Raw genomic sequence first — 20,432 nt, forward strand, 5'->3', positions numbered from 1 at the left:
TGGGCGCGAGGAGGAGGGACGGTTGGAAGGGGACGGAGAGGGAGGCGCGCATGCGCGCTGGTGTGCCGCAAGCTCTTCCTACCTTTTCCTCGGCTGGGGAAAGGTCGGAAGAGCGGGACGCCAGCGCGCCTCCCTCAACCGCCCCTTCCAGCCGTCACAAGTAGCAAGTCTTTCAATTAAACGTTATCTCTCCCTCAGGAGAGAAGAACCTAAAGTTTGTTGCAAACGTGTAAAGCATACTGCCCCCCACAATGGCATCCCAGTTGGGTGCGTTTGGGCTGTTCACTGGAATATGTATGTGTATAAAACCCTCGGCTGACAAATAAAAACGCCCTCGAAACAAATACAAACGCCCTCGAAACAAACAAAAACGCTCTCCAAACGGGGAACGAGGCGTGTATGTTTTGCCCCAAGACTATATAAACTCCGTGTTTGTTTATATTTTGCCCTTTCGTGAGAGGCTCTCAGACGATTTTATAAACTAGCCGTTTATGTTTTGCCTGAAGTGAGGCTCTCAGACTATATTTTATAAACTAGTTTATATTTTGCTGAAGGGAGGTTCTCTGACGGTATTTTATAAACTAGTTGTTTATATACCCCCCCCCCCAAAAAAGAGGCTCTATATTTGTAAACTAGTTGTTTATATTTTGCCCTGAGTAGTGGAGCTTTTCCTGGACTATATTTATAAACTAGTTGTTTGTATTTCGCGCTAAGTGAGGCTCTCTCCAACTATATAAACTAGCTGTTTATATTTTGTCCCGAGAAGGAGGAGGCTCTCTTAGACTATATTCTATAAACTAGTCGTTCACATTTTGCCTTAAGTCTTGTTGTTTGCTGTTGTCAGCTGCCTTTGAGGTGACTTTGACTCATGGCGACTCTGTGGCTGAGAGTGTCCAAGGAGTGCTCTTAAAATTCATTCTGCAAAAATGTGTTTTGAGTGAAAAAAAGTGTTCTTTTTTATGTCTGTGTTTTTAATCAGCCAAATGGATGAAGAGAGCAAAAAGCAAGTCAAGGGAGGCACAGCAACAAACAGTTCTGTCAACATCTAATCATATTATGTAAGTTAATATTATTGTATAAGTTTGCTAATTAAATAATTATTATTGAATGTATATCCCAGTTTATGGCTTTGCTTCTAAACACAGCTTTTACTGATTGAACTGCAATGGAAGGACACTGGGGAAGTACAACTGGCCCTCTACATTTGTGACTTTGACTTTTGCGGATTTGATTATTTGCGGTTTTGATTAATATGTTCTCTCTAGGAATCTGTAGAATCCAGCAGAACTCTGCCAGAAGCTGACCATAGAGTTGTGCTGGAGAACCTAGAAGGGCCTAGAGAAAGCATTTCTCTAGGCATTTGTAGGTCCTCCAGCATGTTTCTATGATCAATTTCTGGCAGATGTTGACCATAGAGTTGTATTGAAGGACCTGGAGATTCCTAGAGAGGTGTTTTCTTAGGTAAAAAGAATAGTGCTTTTTTTATTTGCAGCTTTTCCACATTCACGGAGGTCCTTCACTCCCAACCCCGGTGAATGTGGATGGACTACTGTACTTCTAAAAATATTTGCAGAAAATTTTGCCTGTTTGCATCAGGTATCAGGAAGACGTAATATGGATAAAACAGTAAAGATAAACCAATTTAGACATTGTTATAAAATTTATTAGCAATTTTTAAAATAACATAATTCCTTAGATAAAAATGCAATTTTACAATTATATACATTTATCTCACACCAAGGCAATTCTCTAACTCACTTGTGGGTCATTCACTCTCTTTAAAATGTGTGAGAAGAGGGAGGGGTTGCTTGTTTTTGTTTTTTAACTAATGACAGCCTCATGTTATGATTACAAACTGTACAATTTTATTTTACAAGGGCAGTTTGGCATACTGTATGCGTTTTCAGTAGCTTCATTTAAAATGGGTCTAAAATATGGTTCTAACTGTGGGCCTTAAAATGGGACCTATTAAATAGCTATGTCTGGGGATGTCTTTAGAATAAATAGTTTTTCAGGTTGGGGAGGAAGGAAATGTGGAATCAGAGTTGACATCTCGAGTAACTTATGCTTCTGAGAGTTCACTTCATTAACAGGTCCAAGCAATTAGAAAGAAAGTTACATGCATACGTCTATACTGTATTTAAAAAAATATAGCAATGGTCACTGGAAATGAGAGATGCCTAAGAGGTGCATCTTGAGCATTATGTAGGGGTCCACTTCATGTTAAAATTAATCAGCAACTGTGGATACTTCATTTTTGTCAGGATTAACCCTCTCCGTATAATGGATTAATGATTAAGGATAAGCACATACTACAGGTATGCTTAGCCTGAGTGTTCATCTAGTGTTTGACTGCTGAGATAAGTGAGAGAACATAGCCTAAATAATTCAGTATCATACCCTAAATTATCTTGGCTTTTGAGCAAGAAACTATTAAATATTACCTTAAAAGCTTTTTCGGCTGGCTTGCTAAGTTTCACTCTTTTAGGAATGCATCTTCCCACCCTCCCTCCATTGAAGGCACAATGTAACCTCATTCATCCAGACACTTTGAGTTCATCAAACATGTCTGAAGTAGAGGTATTTTTGACATAGAGATTGCATTATAAAACATAAATATATCTCTTGGTAGGAACATGTAACATTTTTATTTCATGGGAAAAAGTTAAAATGGAAGCTCTGGTTAGGTGAGGTTATAGGTGTAGCATTGCAGGCAATGTTCCTGTATTTATGTTCAGTGAGACACTTACAACCTTGATACCTGGATGTCTTTTCTTGTTCAGCTGTATGAGTCATCTAACTCTACATTTTTATATATCATAGGAACTAACAGAAGATTGTTAGTATGTTTCTAAATGTATACCATTTATGGAAAAGGTAAATAATCAACCAATAAGCGTTGTTATTAATTTTTGGTTTTTGTTCTTTGTTAAGATATTATTTTGAAACTAATTAAATAACATTAAAATTAAGTAAAATCAAAGTGTTATTTGATGAATTTGGTTGTACTGGTAAGTGGGCCAAGAACATCAAATAGTCTTTAATGTGTAACCACATTATGCATCTAGCTTGCTCAATGTTACCTAATATTTTACATTGATCAGATGCGTGGCTGAATGGAGGATAAAACATGGTATTTTGTGCTTGTTGTAGTGATGCCTCTGACTGAATGCTTGGGCTGGCAAGAACTTTCTGAACATCCTAGTAATCAGTAATGTAAGAGTGCTTGGTTAAGAAGTAGGAAATTGTGGCAAGAATGGACTCGGGGTGGGGGGGAGTAGTATGGAAGAAAGTGTAATTTGTACACTGTTTTGGACTCTTTGGAGAAATAACAGGATTAAAATTCAATAGATAAATAATAACTTAAACTCATAAGGGGCGGTATTGTGTGAGTAGAGAATAAACGAGAAGCAGGGATGCAATCAGTTCTATGGAGCCCTGAAGATGCCTTCTAGGTCCCCACTTGCTTTTTCTTTGAAGCTTCACATTTCTTTCTTCCCAGTAGTTAGTCATTCACATACTCCCCCCCCCCCCCCATTTAACAAGTGCTCTTTTTCTAAAACTTCTTACACATTTTTGCCTTGATTCCCTGGCATGTTCAACAACAATTTCTGTTTTGTTTTGTTTTTAAATAGGAAAATGAAAGAAAAGGCCCCTGTTGATTTCATTCCAGCTTCCAGGTAAGCAAAGCAATGAGAGTGAGCAACCGAATAATCAGTGCTTTTTAGAAAGGGGATGGACAGGTCCCCTCCCCACAGAAAAACACTGTGCACACAAGACAGCTATGGAGTCATTGTGGCAACAACCTCTGTAAAATGAGATTTGTTTATAATACTTCTGGTTCCCCCACGAGTCTCTTCCTCCCTTTACCATGTAGTGATGGTGACAAGCAACGGTGAATCTTTCCTTCAAAAAATATGCGGTGCACTGTGTGCCTGCCAGCTCCATGGTCCAGAGTGCCATGGATGGGATCCAACTGTCACAAGTTTATTTTGACTGTAATTTTTTTAAAAAAAATTAAAGATGCTGGTCTGGATTTGCCAGCCCTTTGGGCTGTAAGGTTCTGCAACTGTCTGGAGAAGAGAATTCTAAGGATTGACCAATAAATAGATTGGTAAAATGGGATGGGTTAAAGTAGTCAGTTGGCTGAAAAATAGAAATCATGGGTGGCAAAAGGATGGAATTGAATGAAGGAGGAACTGAAGAGAATGTAGGAGTGTTGTAAAACCCTGCAAGTGGTCTAGGAACAGAAGATTGATACACTGTTAGCAAGGAAGAGGTAGACAGGGAAGGGAGCACTGGTCAATGAATGAGAAAAATCAAGGGTTGCTAGATTTGGAGTCAGACAGTGGTAGGCGTACCGTTTTTAACCTGTAGCAAAGGAAAATTTTGTTAGTAATCGGTTTATTCACCACATGATTGTGATAGTGACAACCCTAAGATTGCAGCAAGAGCCTTTGATTTCTGTATGAACATAAATACCTTCTTTATACTCATAGCATGGGTTAATAGCATCAATTCTTGAATAATGGTCTACAGCAATCCGCTAATTTTACTGTCTTTGAAAATACAGGATTGTTTCTATTTTTGCATGAGGGCTTACTTTATAACTCCCTTTGAAAATTATTTTTTAAACTTAAAGTATAAACTATTAAAGCAAATGAAAACAAATTATTCACCAGACTAAAGATTTGAATAGATTATCAGGTTCCATTCAAAGTGGTGTGGCAGGGGATTTGTTTTAAACTATGAGAAAGAAGTTCCATTCAGACTCGTAGCATATTACAATCAGTAGTCAATCTCTAACAGTGGGTAGTACAAAAACATGTATAGCAATACTACAGGGCAATAGGTCACTTGAAATTTATATTGGTGGAAGATGAGATGTTGTAAGGTGAAATTGGTTTATTGTTGTCTGAAATTGTTAAACTTATGGGCTCTACAGACTGCCCCTTTTCGCACTGGATTGGGGTCGTCGCAACCTCATGCCACGGCCCTGATCTAGCCTTTTGAGGGTGCAAAAAGGAGCTACAAGCCCTCAAAAGGGTGCCATAACAGTGCCAGAGGTGTGCCATGATGCCACATGCCATCTGGAGCAGCGCGTTGGCATCAGGGTGCCTGGGGGTGGGGACAGAGTCGGGAGTGTGTTGTCAGGACACTGCACCCTGACTCTGCCCCCAGGCCAGCCTTTCAGGCTGGTCTGTAAATGACCCCAGTTACTGGAGATTTCACAAGAGGAGAGTGTGATGGACTGAATTCATTGTCCTCAGGCCAGTAGGGATATTGGGGAGAGATAGACTGTGTTGATAAACACTTTCCAGGGGAAGATCGCTGAAGGCTGCCATATTATCCTCCTCTTTTCTCCTTGTAATATCATTCTTTGGTAGGATGTGCTAAGGGGACTGTAAATAGTGCTCCTGAGAACTAGGAGGGAACAATTGGGATGCTTTAAAGAAATGGTTCTCACTTGAATATAAATTTCAAGTGATCTGTTGCCCTGTAGTATTGCTATACATGTTTTTGTACTACCCACTGTTAGAATCATAGAATTGTAGAGTTGGAAGAGACCGCACGGGCCATCCAGTCCAACCCCCTGCCATGCAGGAAATCCAAATCAAAGCATCCCCAGCAGATGGCAATCTAGCCTCTTCTTAAAGACCTCCAAGGAAGGAGACTCCACTACACTCCGAGGGAGTGTGTTCCACTGTCGAACAGCCCTTACTGTCAGGAAGTTCTTCCTAATGTTGAGGTGGAATCTCTTTTCCTGGAGCTTGCATCCATTGTTCCAGGTCCTGTTCTCTGAAGCAGCAGAAAACAAGCTTGCTCCCTCCTCAATATGACATCCTTTCAAATATTTACAGGGCTATCATATCACCTCTTAACCTCTTAGAGATTGACTACTGATTGTAATATGCTATGAGTCTGAATGGAACTTCTTTCTCATAGTTTAAAACAAATCCCCTGCCACACCACTTTGAATGGAACCTGATAATCTATTCAAATCTTTAGTCTGGTGAATAATTTATTTTCATTTGGTCCTCTAGATTTTTGAGACTTCAACTCTCAGAATTCCTGAACAATGAGCATATTGACTGGGACTTCTGGGAATTGACGTCCAAAACATCTGGAGACCCAGAGGTTGAACCACTGCTTTAAAGGGTATTGAGGTCTGCAGAACCAGAAAATAAAGGGCTAATGGGGTATCCACCATGATTAAGGAAGTGCCGTGCCCAATATCCCTGGAATAATGAGTGACAATTGGAAAAGAAAAATGGAACTGAGAGCAAGGGAATAGATTAACATGTTTGGAGAAAGGCCTTGTTAGAATCTTGAACAGAACCACTTATTTTAAGAGGGAAAATAAACTGCAACCAGAGCTTGGTAACATTGGGGTTGGCTCATATGCGTAAATGTTTAATTATTAACGAAAAGAAAATCAGTTTGTTAATATTAAAACACTGCAAGCTGTAAAATTAATTTGTTATGTATTAGCATGACAGCTTAAAAACTGACACATTGCCAGAAGAATTACTGTAAATTCATGCACATGTCATTTGTTTCTTTCTTTCAGTTAGTTTTGAAGGTGCTACACGATCTCTCAAATATTTAATATAAATGATAGACTTTAGCATGGATGTTAAAGGTTAAGAAATTCGGGGTCACAAATGAGTTGTAACTAAATGTTTTCAAGCTCTGTGCAGTGTTTCATGTTCCACTTGTTTCTGTAAAGATGTATCTCTTATGCTGATGAATAAAACAAATAAGAATTTCTGTACAATTGGAAGACTGCCCTGACATGCAGAAAAATATTATTTTATAAAACAATATTACGTTGTTTATTATATGAAAACGATTAAGGTCCACTCCTTAAGAGCTGCATATGTGGAAAGATCTCCCATAAGAACATAAACTTAGATATAATTAAAAGCAGTGACAGTAAAAGTAGAGAATGACGAGGGGCTGCATTGGCTCTAGAGAAAATCAGAGGGAAAATTTGCTCTTAAACAATGTGGAGAAGGTGTGTGTGTGTGTGTGTAGAGCTCATCCAGATAATCCAGGGTAGAGAGGTTACAAAAAAGACAGAACCCCTCTGCTGCTTTACTGCTTAAATTAGGAGATTCTAGCTGATCTGTAGTGGTACCTTACTCAGAATCAGGTCTGACAGTGCAGTTTGATATCTATCCAGTCTTGGACTATCTGATCCAGTGCAGTGTGACCTTCCATGTACTGTCCCCTTCTCTGTAACAAACTGCTGAGTTTAGGGCCCATCCAACATATTGCCTTGAACTCCCCCACCCACAATATTACAATGTTCATATTTGTGGTCTGGATACTCAAGGAAGAGGGACTGAATCCCCACCCTGATACCATACCACTCAGTGTTAAAGCCATCATCTTCCCTCCACCATTTCTCTTCCACACAGCAAACAATTTGAGGGGGCAGAAGGCTTCCTTCCAGCAAAGCCTTTGTAGACCCCCAGCTTTTGTGCTTGTTTTTCCTTCACAGAATGCTGTCTCCATGTAACATTGCACAGAGTGTGTACTGTAACATGAGATGTGGTTAAATATTTGTCTTCAATGCAAGTAAAGGATTACGGTACCCAGTTATAGAAAACCATAGTACGTGTGTACCGTATTAATGCTGGTTGGGATCTTGTGACTCATGCAGGTGTAAGTCCAGCTTACTCCTGGGTAATTATTTTGGTCACCATAGAAATGAGAATTTTCTACTGATCTCATGCAGTGACCAAACTCATCCCAACAATCCATTTTTTACCTGTTCCATGTACCTCCCCCCTACATGGTGATTTACTGGGAAGGAGGCCAGCAGAGGGAGTCCAGCTATGTTCCTATAGGTGGACACAGTCATTCTCCAGGACTTCCAGAGGGCTTTTAGGCGATCCTGAAGGCTGCCTTTTTGCTGTGTCCAGCTGTAGGAACAGAGATAACTATCAGCCAGTAAATGATTATGTTGTGGGGGCTGCAGCCAGTAAAAAGTAGGTTTTGGGGTGTGTGGGAGAGATGTGAAATAGTTCCTCATGGAAGAATTTTATGCTAGGTCTCCTGATTCAGGGTTGTCTATGTATATGTTTTAAAAGACACTGCTTTTTGTGTATTTGCTACTAATTCATGATTATTATCCATTTTGTTAGATTTTTCAATCCCTTTGCATCTGGTTATGCCTAATTCAAACTATTATGTCAGTGCTGGTTCCTTCTAGCCGCATAACTTCACTCATATATAATACTAATTTCACTAACTTCATCTCACTGGCTCCAGTTGTTTTTTCTTTCTTTCCATAGTTGCTAGGCCACAAATGATTCATGCTGTCTTGTGTCCATGACACAATTCTTTTTATATACATTTGTTGTTAAAGCTCACCTGTTTTTGAATGTTAACAGATTTGCCTTGAAAAACATGAAACTACTTAAAAATATTAACTGATCTTTATAAAAAACTGGCATATAAAACAAACTCTTCTATGTAGTGTGAACGCAGAACCTAACTATGATTACTCAAGTAGTCAGTGATTTAATTTGGCACAGATGTAAGTTCATCTGTCCAGCCTCACTATTCCATAATTTCAATTCCATAACATATGTCAGTACTATTACGCTTTTGGTATAAATAGATGTAAAATCATGCAGAATGTGGTTCAAATCTGGCCTTCTTCTGTAAGCAATAGTTTTGTGTTTGTTAAGTGGGTAGTAAAATGTATATTGGATTGAAAAGTTGTCTTTTTGGCTGTCAAGTAGTATTTGTGTAAAAGTACAAATATGTCTTGCAGAATGATTTTAAACTCTCAGTCAGAAAAAGACACAGGAGGCTGGCTGAGACCCATACAACTGTTATATTGGCATCAGTCTAGATAAAGCAATGATACATTGCTTTGAAAATTATCAAGAAATGTAAAAAAATGCATTTGCCCTTTTTGTTGTTGTTGTCATAGTCATCAACAGGGTGGGGGCAGGGTTAGGGTTAAAAAACAGCAGAAATAGATGCAATTCTGTACATAGTGCTCCTTTGGCTGTCCCTTCAAACAGTGGGGATTGGGGCAATAAAACAGATTGGATCCCTTGTGTAGCAGCAACATCTGCATCTTTGTAATCATCAACATCTTCTCATATGTGTTCACTTGAAGAGGCAGACGATGCAGAAAAGTTCTGGGGCTAAGGGAACTCCATCTCTGGATCATTAATCCCACATTTCCTCCCATCATTGAAAACATACAGAATAAGGAAGGAAAAAGAAAATACATCCAAAATAACTGGTCTGGTGTAGTGACCAAGGATTACAGGGGAAGACAGAAGGATTTGCAATAAATTTCTTTAGCCTGCTGTGTAGACAGTGTTCAAGCTGCATGTGTGGACAAACTGAAGTGATGGTTGGGTTCCCCCCTAGATATCAACTGAGTCTTTAGCTTCTGTATAGCTTCCATCTGCAATGTGGCAGTTGTATCCAGCATGCAATCCCAATACAAAGAAAAAAGAAAGGACATTTTATGGAAACAAACCTTTCCCCAACTATGTCCTGGACTCTGCCCCACTTTAAAGGAGGCAGTAGCTCTTTGCTCAGGCCCTCTGAAGTCTCTCTCTGTCAATTTGTTACAGCCACTTTAACAGAAATGGCATCCATCAGCAAAACTGTGCTGGCAACAGCAAACTCTGACCATTGTCCACCAACCTCTTAGTTACAAATCTTGTAGGGCACCTTACTCTCCTCAGCGTTTGATATTAGAGAAGGAATAAATGGAGAATAAGATGTTAAGAACCTGAAATTTTTATGATTGTTGGATGGTAGTCCACAACAGAAGGAGATAGTATTGTCTGGTACTTGAAACTGGAATTGCAACTTCTTTCTTTAAACAAAGATGGAACTAATACCCCAAAATACATGGTGGCAGAAGAAGCTACTCTAAGTAAATGTTATCTTTTTCAGAGCTTTTAAGCATTCTTTTATCTGTACCAATAAGCACAAAAGAGGTATCTAACTATAGGCTGTTCATTATGTGACTGCCTATTTTGACAGAAATTATAGCACCAGTGTATGCTAAACAACAAACAAAGCATTAATTCCTGTCAGGTGATTATATATTGTCATTAATGAGAGCTGAATGAAGATTTTGCATGAATAGGCAATTATTCAGATGAAGGCATGGAGAATGTGCATAAAGAAACAGTGTACTAAATGAATAATGCTTTTACACTCTTACCCCGGGATACGAATGCGCCGCGATACAAAATTTCCGGGTTACGAAAAAAAAAATAATAAAAAATATTTCCGGGTTACGAAGGTTATTCCGGGTTGCGAATAAAATTTTGGTGCTTTTCGGCGCTATTTTGCACCAAATTGCGGCTTTTCCCCATTAGCGCCTATGGCTTTTTCGGCTTACGAAGCCTTCCGGGTTACGAAAATGGCGGCGGAACGAATTAATTTCGTAACCCGGGGGCCGAGTGTATACATTTGTTGTTGAATGTCTCCAAATGATAATAAATATGAAGACATTGAAAGGATAAACAAATTAGATCATGCATTACCTGATCAATATGCAAAGTTCCCATGTGGAAACCATTCTTTTTGATCAGACTGTATATGAAACTGATAGCCTATTCTTCATCATCACCACTTTGAGGCCATGCTCATTGACCTGGCAATGTATAAATTTCTTTGTTTTACCACTGTTCAAGTTCTTCATGGCCATGTAATTTTGCAAAGTCACAATTTAATTCAATGGCTAAGGTTCACAAAAATTTATGACAAATAGAACATGTAAGTCTGTGAGATGGCACTAGATTTTTTGTTTTAATTTAATTTTTAAATAAGTAAATTTAATTTTTATACATAAAGCTTTGCAGTATTAATTATGACTGAGGTGGATTAAAGATAATTTCTTTGGCAGATCATGGTCATGTACCACTTTTATTTTTTAAAAATGTTATAAATAATCCTAAATTGAGTTGAATAATTTAATTTTTTTAAACGTTTTTAAAAATCGTTGGGGACTCATCCTGAGATCTTTGATATAGAACTCAATATAAATATTTTAAACAGGAAATAAGGAAATAGCACCATACACCACCAGTGCACTATACTGTTACCACTTGTGAACTTACGCTCATGCATGGAAACATTAACAGCTAGTGTTTCTGATTGTTATTGCCAGTGTGCTACTGATGATAATAACCTTGCTGTTGTGGTACTGTTGCTAGGAAAAAAGATTTTAATTCACATTTGGGCTGGTTTATATTTATATCACATTCTCTGAAGATGCCAGCCACAGATGCTAGTGAAACATCAGGAATAAACTCTTCTAGACCATGGCCACAGAGCCCAAAAACCCACAAAAAACTATGGATGCCGGCCATGAAAGCCTTCGCATATATCACAATTTCTTTTTATTTGATTATTAAATACTTAAAAACTGAAATGTGTGATTTAATTCCACTGAAAAGCTTTGGTCCCATTCTGGTGTTATTAAGTTGTGTTAGAGCTGCACTAATTCAGCTCTTTTCTATGTTTCTCAAGTAATACCAGCAAATGTGAAAGGAATCCATAATGTACTGTACCTTCCTATGGTAGCATCTCCCCTTTCAGGGGTAAGCTTATGGAGGCATAAGAAATGGCTACTGTTGCTCCCTCTCTCATATGTGCTCTTGGGGTTCTAACATTATGGTGCGGAACATTCTGCATTGCTGAAGCGCCTGTATTTTGGGGATCAATGTAATATTTGAATATCATTTTACATGATGCAAAGCTATATGAAAGATAGCTCTGTGGTATTTAAGGTGCTATGGCTAATTTACTTATGTAATTCATAATTGATTGTTATAGTCATGAACAGTGTGATTCTACCTATGTCCAATCAGTAATCTGGACATGAGATTGAGTTCAATGGTCTTACTTCCAAATACGTGAGCTTAGTGATGATGTGCAGATATGAAATGGTTCATCATGAATATGTATACAATATTAGATTGGCAATTATTGGAAGAGCCCTCCCTCCAATCCATCTGCCTTGGTCCAGGCCTCAGAGGGAGAGAAGAACCACTGGACCTAATCCCGTTTCCCTCCACCATTCCCTTCTCCTTTTGTTTCGTGTCTTTTAGATTGTAAGCCTGAGGGCAGGGAACTGTCTGATTAAAAATAATTGTAAGCCGCCCTGAGAGCCATTAGGGCTGAAGGGTGGGATATAAATACCTAAATAAATAAATAAATGATCATGGATTGATGAAACCTGAAAGATAGTGTATATGCCATGTGTTTATAGAAGGAGTATTTCCGTATAGAGATTCAGGGGACTTTTCAAGCACAAGCCTAACAGTAAAACATGAGTCATTTCCTGGCAAACTGTGGTTCTTTATCTTAGAGGCAACATGATTATTGATTGAAAGCCAAGTTGTGTTTTTGGGAATCTACTGTGTAAAATGAGAAAAAGCATAAAGAGCCAGTTATGAATAGTCATCCTTGAGCAAGATTTTATTGATCATAGATGGTTTTTCCTATTTTATTTAAAGTATTCATTAGATTCTTGGAGCATTCTATAGGAGAACATATGGTTGGAGAAAACTGAGAATGTGACAGTGATTTATAATTCTAAAAATATAAGAAGGAAGCAAAAAAGGGGGAGCTTTTGTTTTTGTTTAATATTAACAATAAATTGCTGCCTGCTAAAGACACTAGGGATCACATCAGAAACATAGGGATGGTACAGACGGGCAGGAAATACATCCTCGGGCCAAAATTAGGGCTCAGGAGCACACAGCGACTGCATGCTCTTGAGCCTTAGCGTGCGGCAGCGCCGCCATCATGGTGGCCACCCGTCCACATGGGGGGGCACCATGATGACACAAGCGCGGCACCGCGTCTGTACGTCAGGGCGCCATGCTTGCCACAGTGCAGTGCACTAATGGTGTACTGATGGTGGCGCCTGCACATGCCAAAATCCCCTTCTTTTAGCAGGTTCTTTTGGGTGCAGAGGGAGCCCACACGGTTTGGCTGCTGTGGGCTCCCTCGGGAGCAAAAACGGGCGGCTCCAGTCCACCCTTTTGGGTGCAGTCTGTCGAGCCCCATACATTAGATAATGGAGTGCACCAGGGGATTCCAGAAGAAAATCTGCATGTGCTTTATTGACTGAAGCAAGGCTTTGATTGCACAAAAGGCTATGAGTTGCTCTTAGAGGAATGGGAGTGCCACAACAACTGATTGTCCTGATGTAGTCAAGACAAGTGGCTGCTATCAGAACAGAATATGAAGAAACAGAAATATTCCCATTCAGCAAAGGGGTCAGGTAAGGCTGCATACTATTACTCTATCTATTCAATCTGTATGCAGAAAATATCATAAACAAAGCAGTCTTGGATTCAGAGGCTGGAGGAGTGAAGGTGGAAAGAAGGAACTAATAACCTAAAATATGAAGATGACACAATACTAAAATATGCAGATGACACAATACTACTAGCAGAAACAAACAAAGACCTGAAGCAATTACTCAAGAAAGTCAAGGAGGAAAGTGCCAAGGTTGGATTAATGCTGAATGTAAACCCCCCCCCCCCAATAGTGACCACAGAAGATCTGTAAGAGTTCATCCTGGATGATGAGAAAATTGAAATAGTCAAAGAGTTCCCGTATCTTGGTTCAAATATTGATCAGAAGTCGAGACTGAAGTCGAGAAATCGGATGAAGACTAGGATTGGGAAAGGCTGTTTGAAAGAACTGTCAAGATCATGAAATGAAGAGATATAACTCTAAACACTAAAGTGAGGATCGTCCAAACTATTGTATTCCCCATCATCATGTACAGATGAAAGAGCTGGACAGTTAAAAAAAAGCTGATAGGAAGAACATCAACTCATTTGAAATGTGGTGCTGGAGAAGAGTACTGAGGATACTATGGATGGCCAAGAAGATAAACAAATGGGTCCTAGAACATATCAAGCTAAGATGACTAAACAGAGACTGTTGTATCTTGGCCACATCATGAGGAAAAATAAATCATTAGAAAATAATGATGCTAGGAAAGGTGGAAGGCAGAGGAAGACTGCATGCTAGATGGCTAGACTCAATCAGGGAGAGCACAGGCATCCTCAGCAGAAAGGTTGAGGACAGGAGGTCTTGGAGAGGTCTCACCCTCACAGGGTTGCTGTGAGTCAAAGTTGACTCAAAGGTAGCTGACAACAACAACAAAGTATAGTACAGTGGACCCTTGTTATACACTGGGGTTTGGTTCCAAGATCTCCCATGAATAACAAAATCTGTGGATGCTCAAGTCCCATTAAATATAATGACATAGCAAAATGGTGTCCCTTATAAAAAATGGAAAATCAAGGTTTGATATTTGAAATTTATACTTTTTTTTAACATTTTCAAACCGTGGATGCTTGAATCCATGTATAAAAAATCTGTGTATAAGAAGGGCCGACTGTATATGTTATTAACTGCTTGGAATATGGTTTCATAGAAAAGTGGAATACTGTATAAGTCTACTAGATACGTAATAGTTTGTAGTGGTTTACAGCTTTCATATACAGGGCATATATATGCTTCAGGGAATTTTAGTTGTGTGAATGTGGATCTATCTATGTATAGTGATTTGCCATGATTTTTAGACATAATTTAAAGACACTCCTCTTTTGGAAGATATTTTTGACTGCAATTATCTATATACTTGCTGGAGAGTAAACCTTATCTAACAGAGTGGAACGTATGGTTGAATAGACATGGATACAATTGTACTGTGGTCTCTTACTTTATTCAAGTTTATTGTGTTTGCTATAGTTTGAAATTGTATTAATACCAGTTTAATAATATAAACTGGTTTTAATGTCTTTTTGTTTGTTTGAAGAATATAAGAATCTTAATGAAAATTAATTGCTGAACAGAACTGACTATTTCAGTGTGTTTAGCTGTGCTTCATTCTTATGTTGGATTGCATCCAATAAGCTAATGCTTGCTTCTGAACTGATATGGACTTCACTTGCTGGTAAGCATCAGTCTTTATAGCCTTAGCAGGCTTCAGTTTGTTCTGCTGTGGCAAAAACTTATATGTAAGATCAGGTGACAGTTCTTCTGATTAAATATTCAGAATTATTTATTGTAGGATACTGGGGAAAACCAAAAGGATAAAAGAAGCTTTAGATCAAGGTTCTAATTTGGCTTCTAAATGAATTACCTGACACTTAGGGTACTTCTAGGTAAGGCTTTATTGTGGAATTGTCCTATCTCATTTGTAGAATTTTATAAGATGTCCAGATGATGTTCTATTTGTAACTGTCTAGCCTAATTTTCTTACCAGATAAAGTCTTCTAAGGAGGGAGAAATGAAACAGGTGAATTATGTATTTTGAAGAGTAACACTATCAGTCACCCATCAGTACTGTCAGCCACTGGGAAGAGTGAGCCGTATAAAACAGTGCACAAACCACACGCTTCAGAGCAGAATTAACTTTATTTGGGAGACCTTTGAGTAGGTGTCTTGAATATGCATAGAATGTGGTTATGTAAAACATTGGGTGAGGAACTCTATATGTTTCTACCTTGAGGTCTGTGCATATGTGCCTTCAAGTCATTTGTTGACTTGGCCCTTGTGGTCTCTTCCAACTCTATTATTCTATGATTCTATGACTTAAGAATTTCATAGGATTTTCTTAGGTAAGGTATCATAAAATTAAGCCATTCTCAGAAAATACCTATGTATCTTAATTTGAAAAAATTTGCAGTCCTTAACAGATTTCTTAGATGAATAACTAAATTTCTGTATAATTAGATCCTCCCACTGCTCCAGTAATTTAAATATGTTTTCCTATCATTGTCTGGTATGTACCATGATCTGCATGTGCACCTTTCCTGTCTTGAGGCGTGTGTATTTTCAAAGAACACTACCTACTTAATTAATTCTTAAATTCTGATTCTTCAGGTATTTTGGACTTGTTTCGCCAAAGGTCAGGGGTTCTGGGAGTTGAAGTCAAAATAATTTGGAGTAGCAATGTCTGAGAACCAGTGACCTACATGATTCCCAAGACGGTAATATCACACAGAGTATCTGGCACTGCAGAAGGGGTGATGAATTGGTGTTACCCCCCTGAACCTCCAGCTAGTACCAGTGATACTGAGGCCAATAATAATGATTAGACATGCAGGTGTGGCATAAAACTGAAGTGTGGGAAAGGATTGTTTCAAAAAGCAGAACTGGATAGCTCTTTCTGCAATGAATGTAAATGTATATACACTGGTGTTACACCAACATATGTCCCTAACAGGCTTTTCGTCCATGCTGTCCGTTATAACAATGCTAATATTTTCTGACATGTCTTGTTCTAGGTCATCCCTCCTAAACTAATACTTTGTGCTGAAAGGGTCATAATGCCGACCGTATAGTTGTTCATTCATGATGGCAGAGATGCTTAGGTGCCTGCAGTCTGTGGGTACCGTACTGCTGCATACACACATCTCTGAACTGGGATTGTGGTAACTAATTGCCACCTGATTTTGTCACTTGTTTTTAAAGTTTTAAAACTAGTAAACCTATCTGGTACAAATAGTTATCTTTTCCTGGAAGCTAGACTTGCCAGATTCTTTCACTTTATTTGTTTCTGTTTATCATTTTATGAATCATCTCCAATTTTCACTTTGAAAGCGATTTTAAAACATAACACATTACTTCAGTAAGTGCAACCTAGAATAATATTTGCCTTGACTCTCATTTTCATATTGTTGTTGACTTGTAACCAGGTTCATATTTTGTAATCATCTTCTAATATTTCTCAGTAATGCTACTTTTTAGTGATTTCTTCATCTTATACTTGTGCATCTGTTTGTTCTTTCCTATATATAGCATGTTTTAAAAATTTAAGTTAAAAACTGTTGTGTTCTCAGTTTGCCTTTCCTAATCATACTAATAACATGAAAATGTTTCAGCTTATTATCTAAAGTATTTGTAGACCTTCTAAATATGCAAATTTAGTTAAGAATACTGTACATCCTTTCTGACAGAAAGATGCTACTAAATTTTTGCTTAATCCTGAAAATCATGGTTTAATGTCACTAAGTTATTCTATACATTTCTCTGTGTAATAAAATAATGGAGAGATTCCTCCTTACTAGAGTTGCTGATGCCAGTTCAGTTTATAGGAATGGATCTACCTGATTTCTCTTGGCATATGGAATTTGCCACTCTTTAATAAAGACAATCACTGAGAGAAACTGTGCAAATAGGTGAAATCTGGATAAAACCTGCCAGCTTCAAAAGCAAGATGCACTTCCCAATTCGTTATCATGCATGTTTAAGGAAGGGCAGAAAAAGGAAAGTGAACACAAGATATGCAAAATCAGTTAACGTTCAACCTGTCAGTGGGTTGCAGAATAGTTACTTAACACCAGGTACACGTTGTTCATTGTACAGACTAAAAAAATGAAAAAAACAAAAACAAACCAAACCCTTTCCCCCAACCACACGTAGAAAAGCACTTAAAAGTTCAAAGGTAAAGCTTGGCACACTCCAAATACGAAATGATTTACTTTACATGCAGCAAAATATACAAGAATTGTTATCCCCCCCCCCTTTAAACAAACTTAATTCGTTATATTTGCTTGGCACAATTGCAATTCATTTTAAAAAAATAGTTGAAAAATACTGAAACTGACCTGAATTCAAGTATTACGGTTTCTTCAACAGAAACATTATCAATGCAATAAAACATCACACAGAATATATAGAAACGTAACTCTTCCTTACTTGGTTTTCTTTGTTTTGTTTTGTTTTAACCCCCTTGGTTTTTTTATACCATTTTAATGCCAGCACAATTCACAAATTGTATTCAAAATTAATTATTGCATTGTTTTTGCATATCTTGTGGAACAGAAAATGCAAAGAGTTACTGATTCCCCCTTCAAAAGCAGAGACAGTGGTTTATTTTGCTCTCAAATGACCCCAGATACAGCTCTCCTGCAGTTATAACCAGGAAGCAGAGAACTGTATGAACATACATACTTCCAGGTGTGCATTCACTCCCTCACTCATTCACTCACTCAGTCCCACTCACTTGTTCATACACCCTAGCACTATAAAGAATCCAAATCGATCACTCATATGTGCAAGACTATATCAAGTGCATTGCCTACTATCTTTAAATTATAAAAACAACAACAAAAAAAGGAATTTACCAGTACTTCAAATGAAATTACAAATTCTGGTGTACATAATGGTTGGCAAAACTCGTCTAATATTATTAGCTTCTACCAAATCTCAATGGAAGAAAACAAAATGGAAAAATAATAATAATAATTAAATAGTACAACATAAATCAAAACAATTTTAAACATTTGCAAAGTGAAAAAAAGGTAGGTGATTACAAAACTTTGTAAACACTCCCTTCACTCCTCTCCTTCAAAAATTAAAATTCAATAAAATAAAGTATTCAAAAATAAAAATCGGAACATGCTTTCAAGAAAATATTAAACAGCAAAAACAAGGAGAGATCTACATAAGCCCATCACCACCTCTTTTCGAAATGGGCGGGTTGCCTGAACTCCGGTTTGACAGAGCTGGTTTCCTGCTCTTGGAGCAATTGACCCAGCTAGCTGTCAGAGCTTTGATTGGTTGGCAGGGAAAACTGCCTGAGCTCTGATTGGTTGGCAGAGAAAACTGCCTTGGGAGTCTCTGCATTTCCATCTATAAGCATCTGCAGTATTGCCACTTCCATCTCCTATACCCTTTAACTTCTGCTTCCATCTCCTCAGCAAAACGTGGGGAACTGTTGCAGAAGTCTTCCATTCCACTTGCAGATCGAAAGGGCCTTGGCTTTATGGAGACGGTGAGGCTCATACAGAATATGTGCAAAATGATTCTTTTTTTTTTTGTACAAGCAAAGTTGAAAGACACCCGTTTGATGCAGTGTCCTTTTGGCTAGGGCCATCCATAGGAAGCTGAGGTTCTCCTTCACATTCAGGAAGCAGCTGTTGTTCCTTGTGCAGGGACTGAAAAAGGAGGGAGCTGACTCTTCTCCTTTTACTTCTCCTCATTCTTCCTTCATGGACACATGCTGGGGTTGTATATTCACTCCTGGAAAGCTCTTTACACCACCCAACTCTGTGATTCTTCCTGACAGAAATGAATGAAGAACGCTGTTCTGGTTACTCCAGGTCACAAGAACAGTGAGGCACTTCTGAAACAAACCCATTAGGAACATTGAAACAAATTAAAAAAAACACACCAGCATCACTTTCAGCCTTGGCAGCTACAGGCTGCTGATATAAATCCTGCTGTCCTTAGGCTCCTCTTGACTTTTTCTACAATCTGGGCTTTGGGCTGCTTCCTCTCCCATACAGTCCTGCCCTGGGTCCCTGCAATTAACAAAAGGCAAGAGGTTGCCATTGGGGCTTGGCTTGCTGTTACCATTGAGAATGTTGTCTGCAGCATTCTCCATTTCTTCTATCGTCAAGTCACAGGCATCAGCTAGTTCTTGGGTTGTGACCTCAATGAAGTTTGGATCTTGAGCAAACTGCATGAGTCCTTCTGAAATCAAGACCTTTAATCAGATAGGGATCAAACATAAGGGAAAAAGCAGAAATTGGTATTAGATCACATACTGTAGCAAGGACTGTCCAACATTCATAAATCTCATTGACAGTAAACTTTTGAAGGGGATGTTTTATGATGAAAGGAATGATTTGAATTCTAACTTTGTCCTAAATCTAGTGTAGAGCTGGGCATACTTAAACCTATCGATTTCAGTGAGTTTAAGCATACTCTGCAATGCATTTATCTTTCTTGAAACAGGAACTTTGTACAGGTGGATTTTAAACATCTCCATTTACACTGCAATACCCTGCACCCTCTAAAATCTGCTTTTGGGATTGGGGGAATGCTACAAACTGTGTTGGAAGCTTCAGATTGAGGGAGGGGTTGGTAGAAATAATTTCTGCTTACATGGAAGACCAGTTTGAGATGCCAGCTCTTTATCTTTCATCCACTTGCTAGCAAAGAGAGAAACAGAATACTCAAGTTGGTTTGAAGCATTTTTTTGTTTTGTTTGGGGTTTCTAGACACCTGAGCATGATTTTGAGCCTCAGAATCTACCATATCATCTGTGGGTTGATAGTAGAGGGTTAAATTGCTAGGAAGTGTTGCTACTGAATCCTATTTCGGGAGAAAGGCAGGATATATATCCACTGGAATAGCGGTATATAAATAAATTTTATTATTATTATTACTAAATAAATAAGTAAAGTGTCTTGTGCTGACCAAATATGTATTTATTTTTAAAATTGCCTGGGCTGGCTGCAGTCGCTGTTTACAGCAAGGAAACCTGTAAAATTATTCATTCCTTGCACTTCAGAGATGGCCTGGCTCTGTATACAGGTATACCTCAGTTAATGAAATTAATATATTCCTCAGCATTACTTCTATAATAGAAAATGTAAGAAAATTTAATACCA

At 38.4% G+C, this 20,432-nt stretch overlaps 1 protein-coding gene and 1 long non-coding RNA gene across 16 annotated transcripts in view; one reads left to right on the forward strand and one right to left on the reverse strand.

Annotated features, from left to right (window-relative positions):
* The first annotated feature begins 19 nt into the window (after nucleotides 1-19).
* LOC149311718 (uncharacterized) overlaps nucleotides 20-20,432 on the forward strand; it is a 107,342-nt gene continuing 86,929 nt past the window's right edge. For 5 of the 10 annotated variants that reach the window (XR_016281479.1, XR_016281478.1, XR_016281480.1 and 2 more), the window contains exons 1-4: nucleotides 110-294; nucleotides 980-1,058; nucleotides 2,824-2,877; nucleotides 3,636-3,680. This is a non-coding gene — a long non-coding RNA (uncharacterized LOC149311718). The other 5 variants (XR_016281483.1, XR_016281485.1, XR_016281486.1 and 2 more) reach the window with 5 other exon arrangements.
* Nucleotides 6,219-20,432, reverse strand: part of LOC149311719 (voltage-dependent L-type calcium channel subunit alpha-1C-like) — a 487,833-nt gene continuing 473,619 nt past the window's right edge. For all 6 annotated transcript variants that reach the window (XM_089527751.1, XM_089527750.1, XM_089527748.1 and 3 more), the window contains one exon: nucleotides 6,219-19,522. In XM_089527751.1, the coding sequence (XP_089383877.1) occupies nucleotides 19,232-19,522 (291 nt within the window). In that variant the 3' untranslated portion in view covers nucleotides 6,219-19,231. The remainder of the gene's footprint in view (nucleotides 19,523-20,432) is intronic.

The sequence above is a fragment of the Sceloporus occidentalis genome, unplaced genomic scaffold (assembly GCF_023333645.1).
Source record: "Sceloporus occidentalis isolate IW3139 unplaced genomic scaffold, rSceOcc1.0.p SCAF_5, whole genome shotgun sequence".
Taxonomy (NCBI): domain Eukaryota; kingdom Metazoa; phylum Chordata; class Lepidosauria; order Squamata; family Phrynosomatidae; genus Sceloporus; species Sceloporus occidentalis.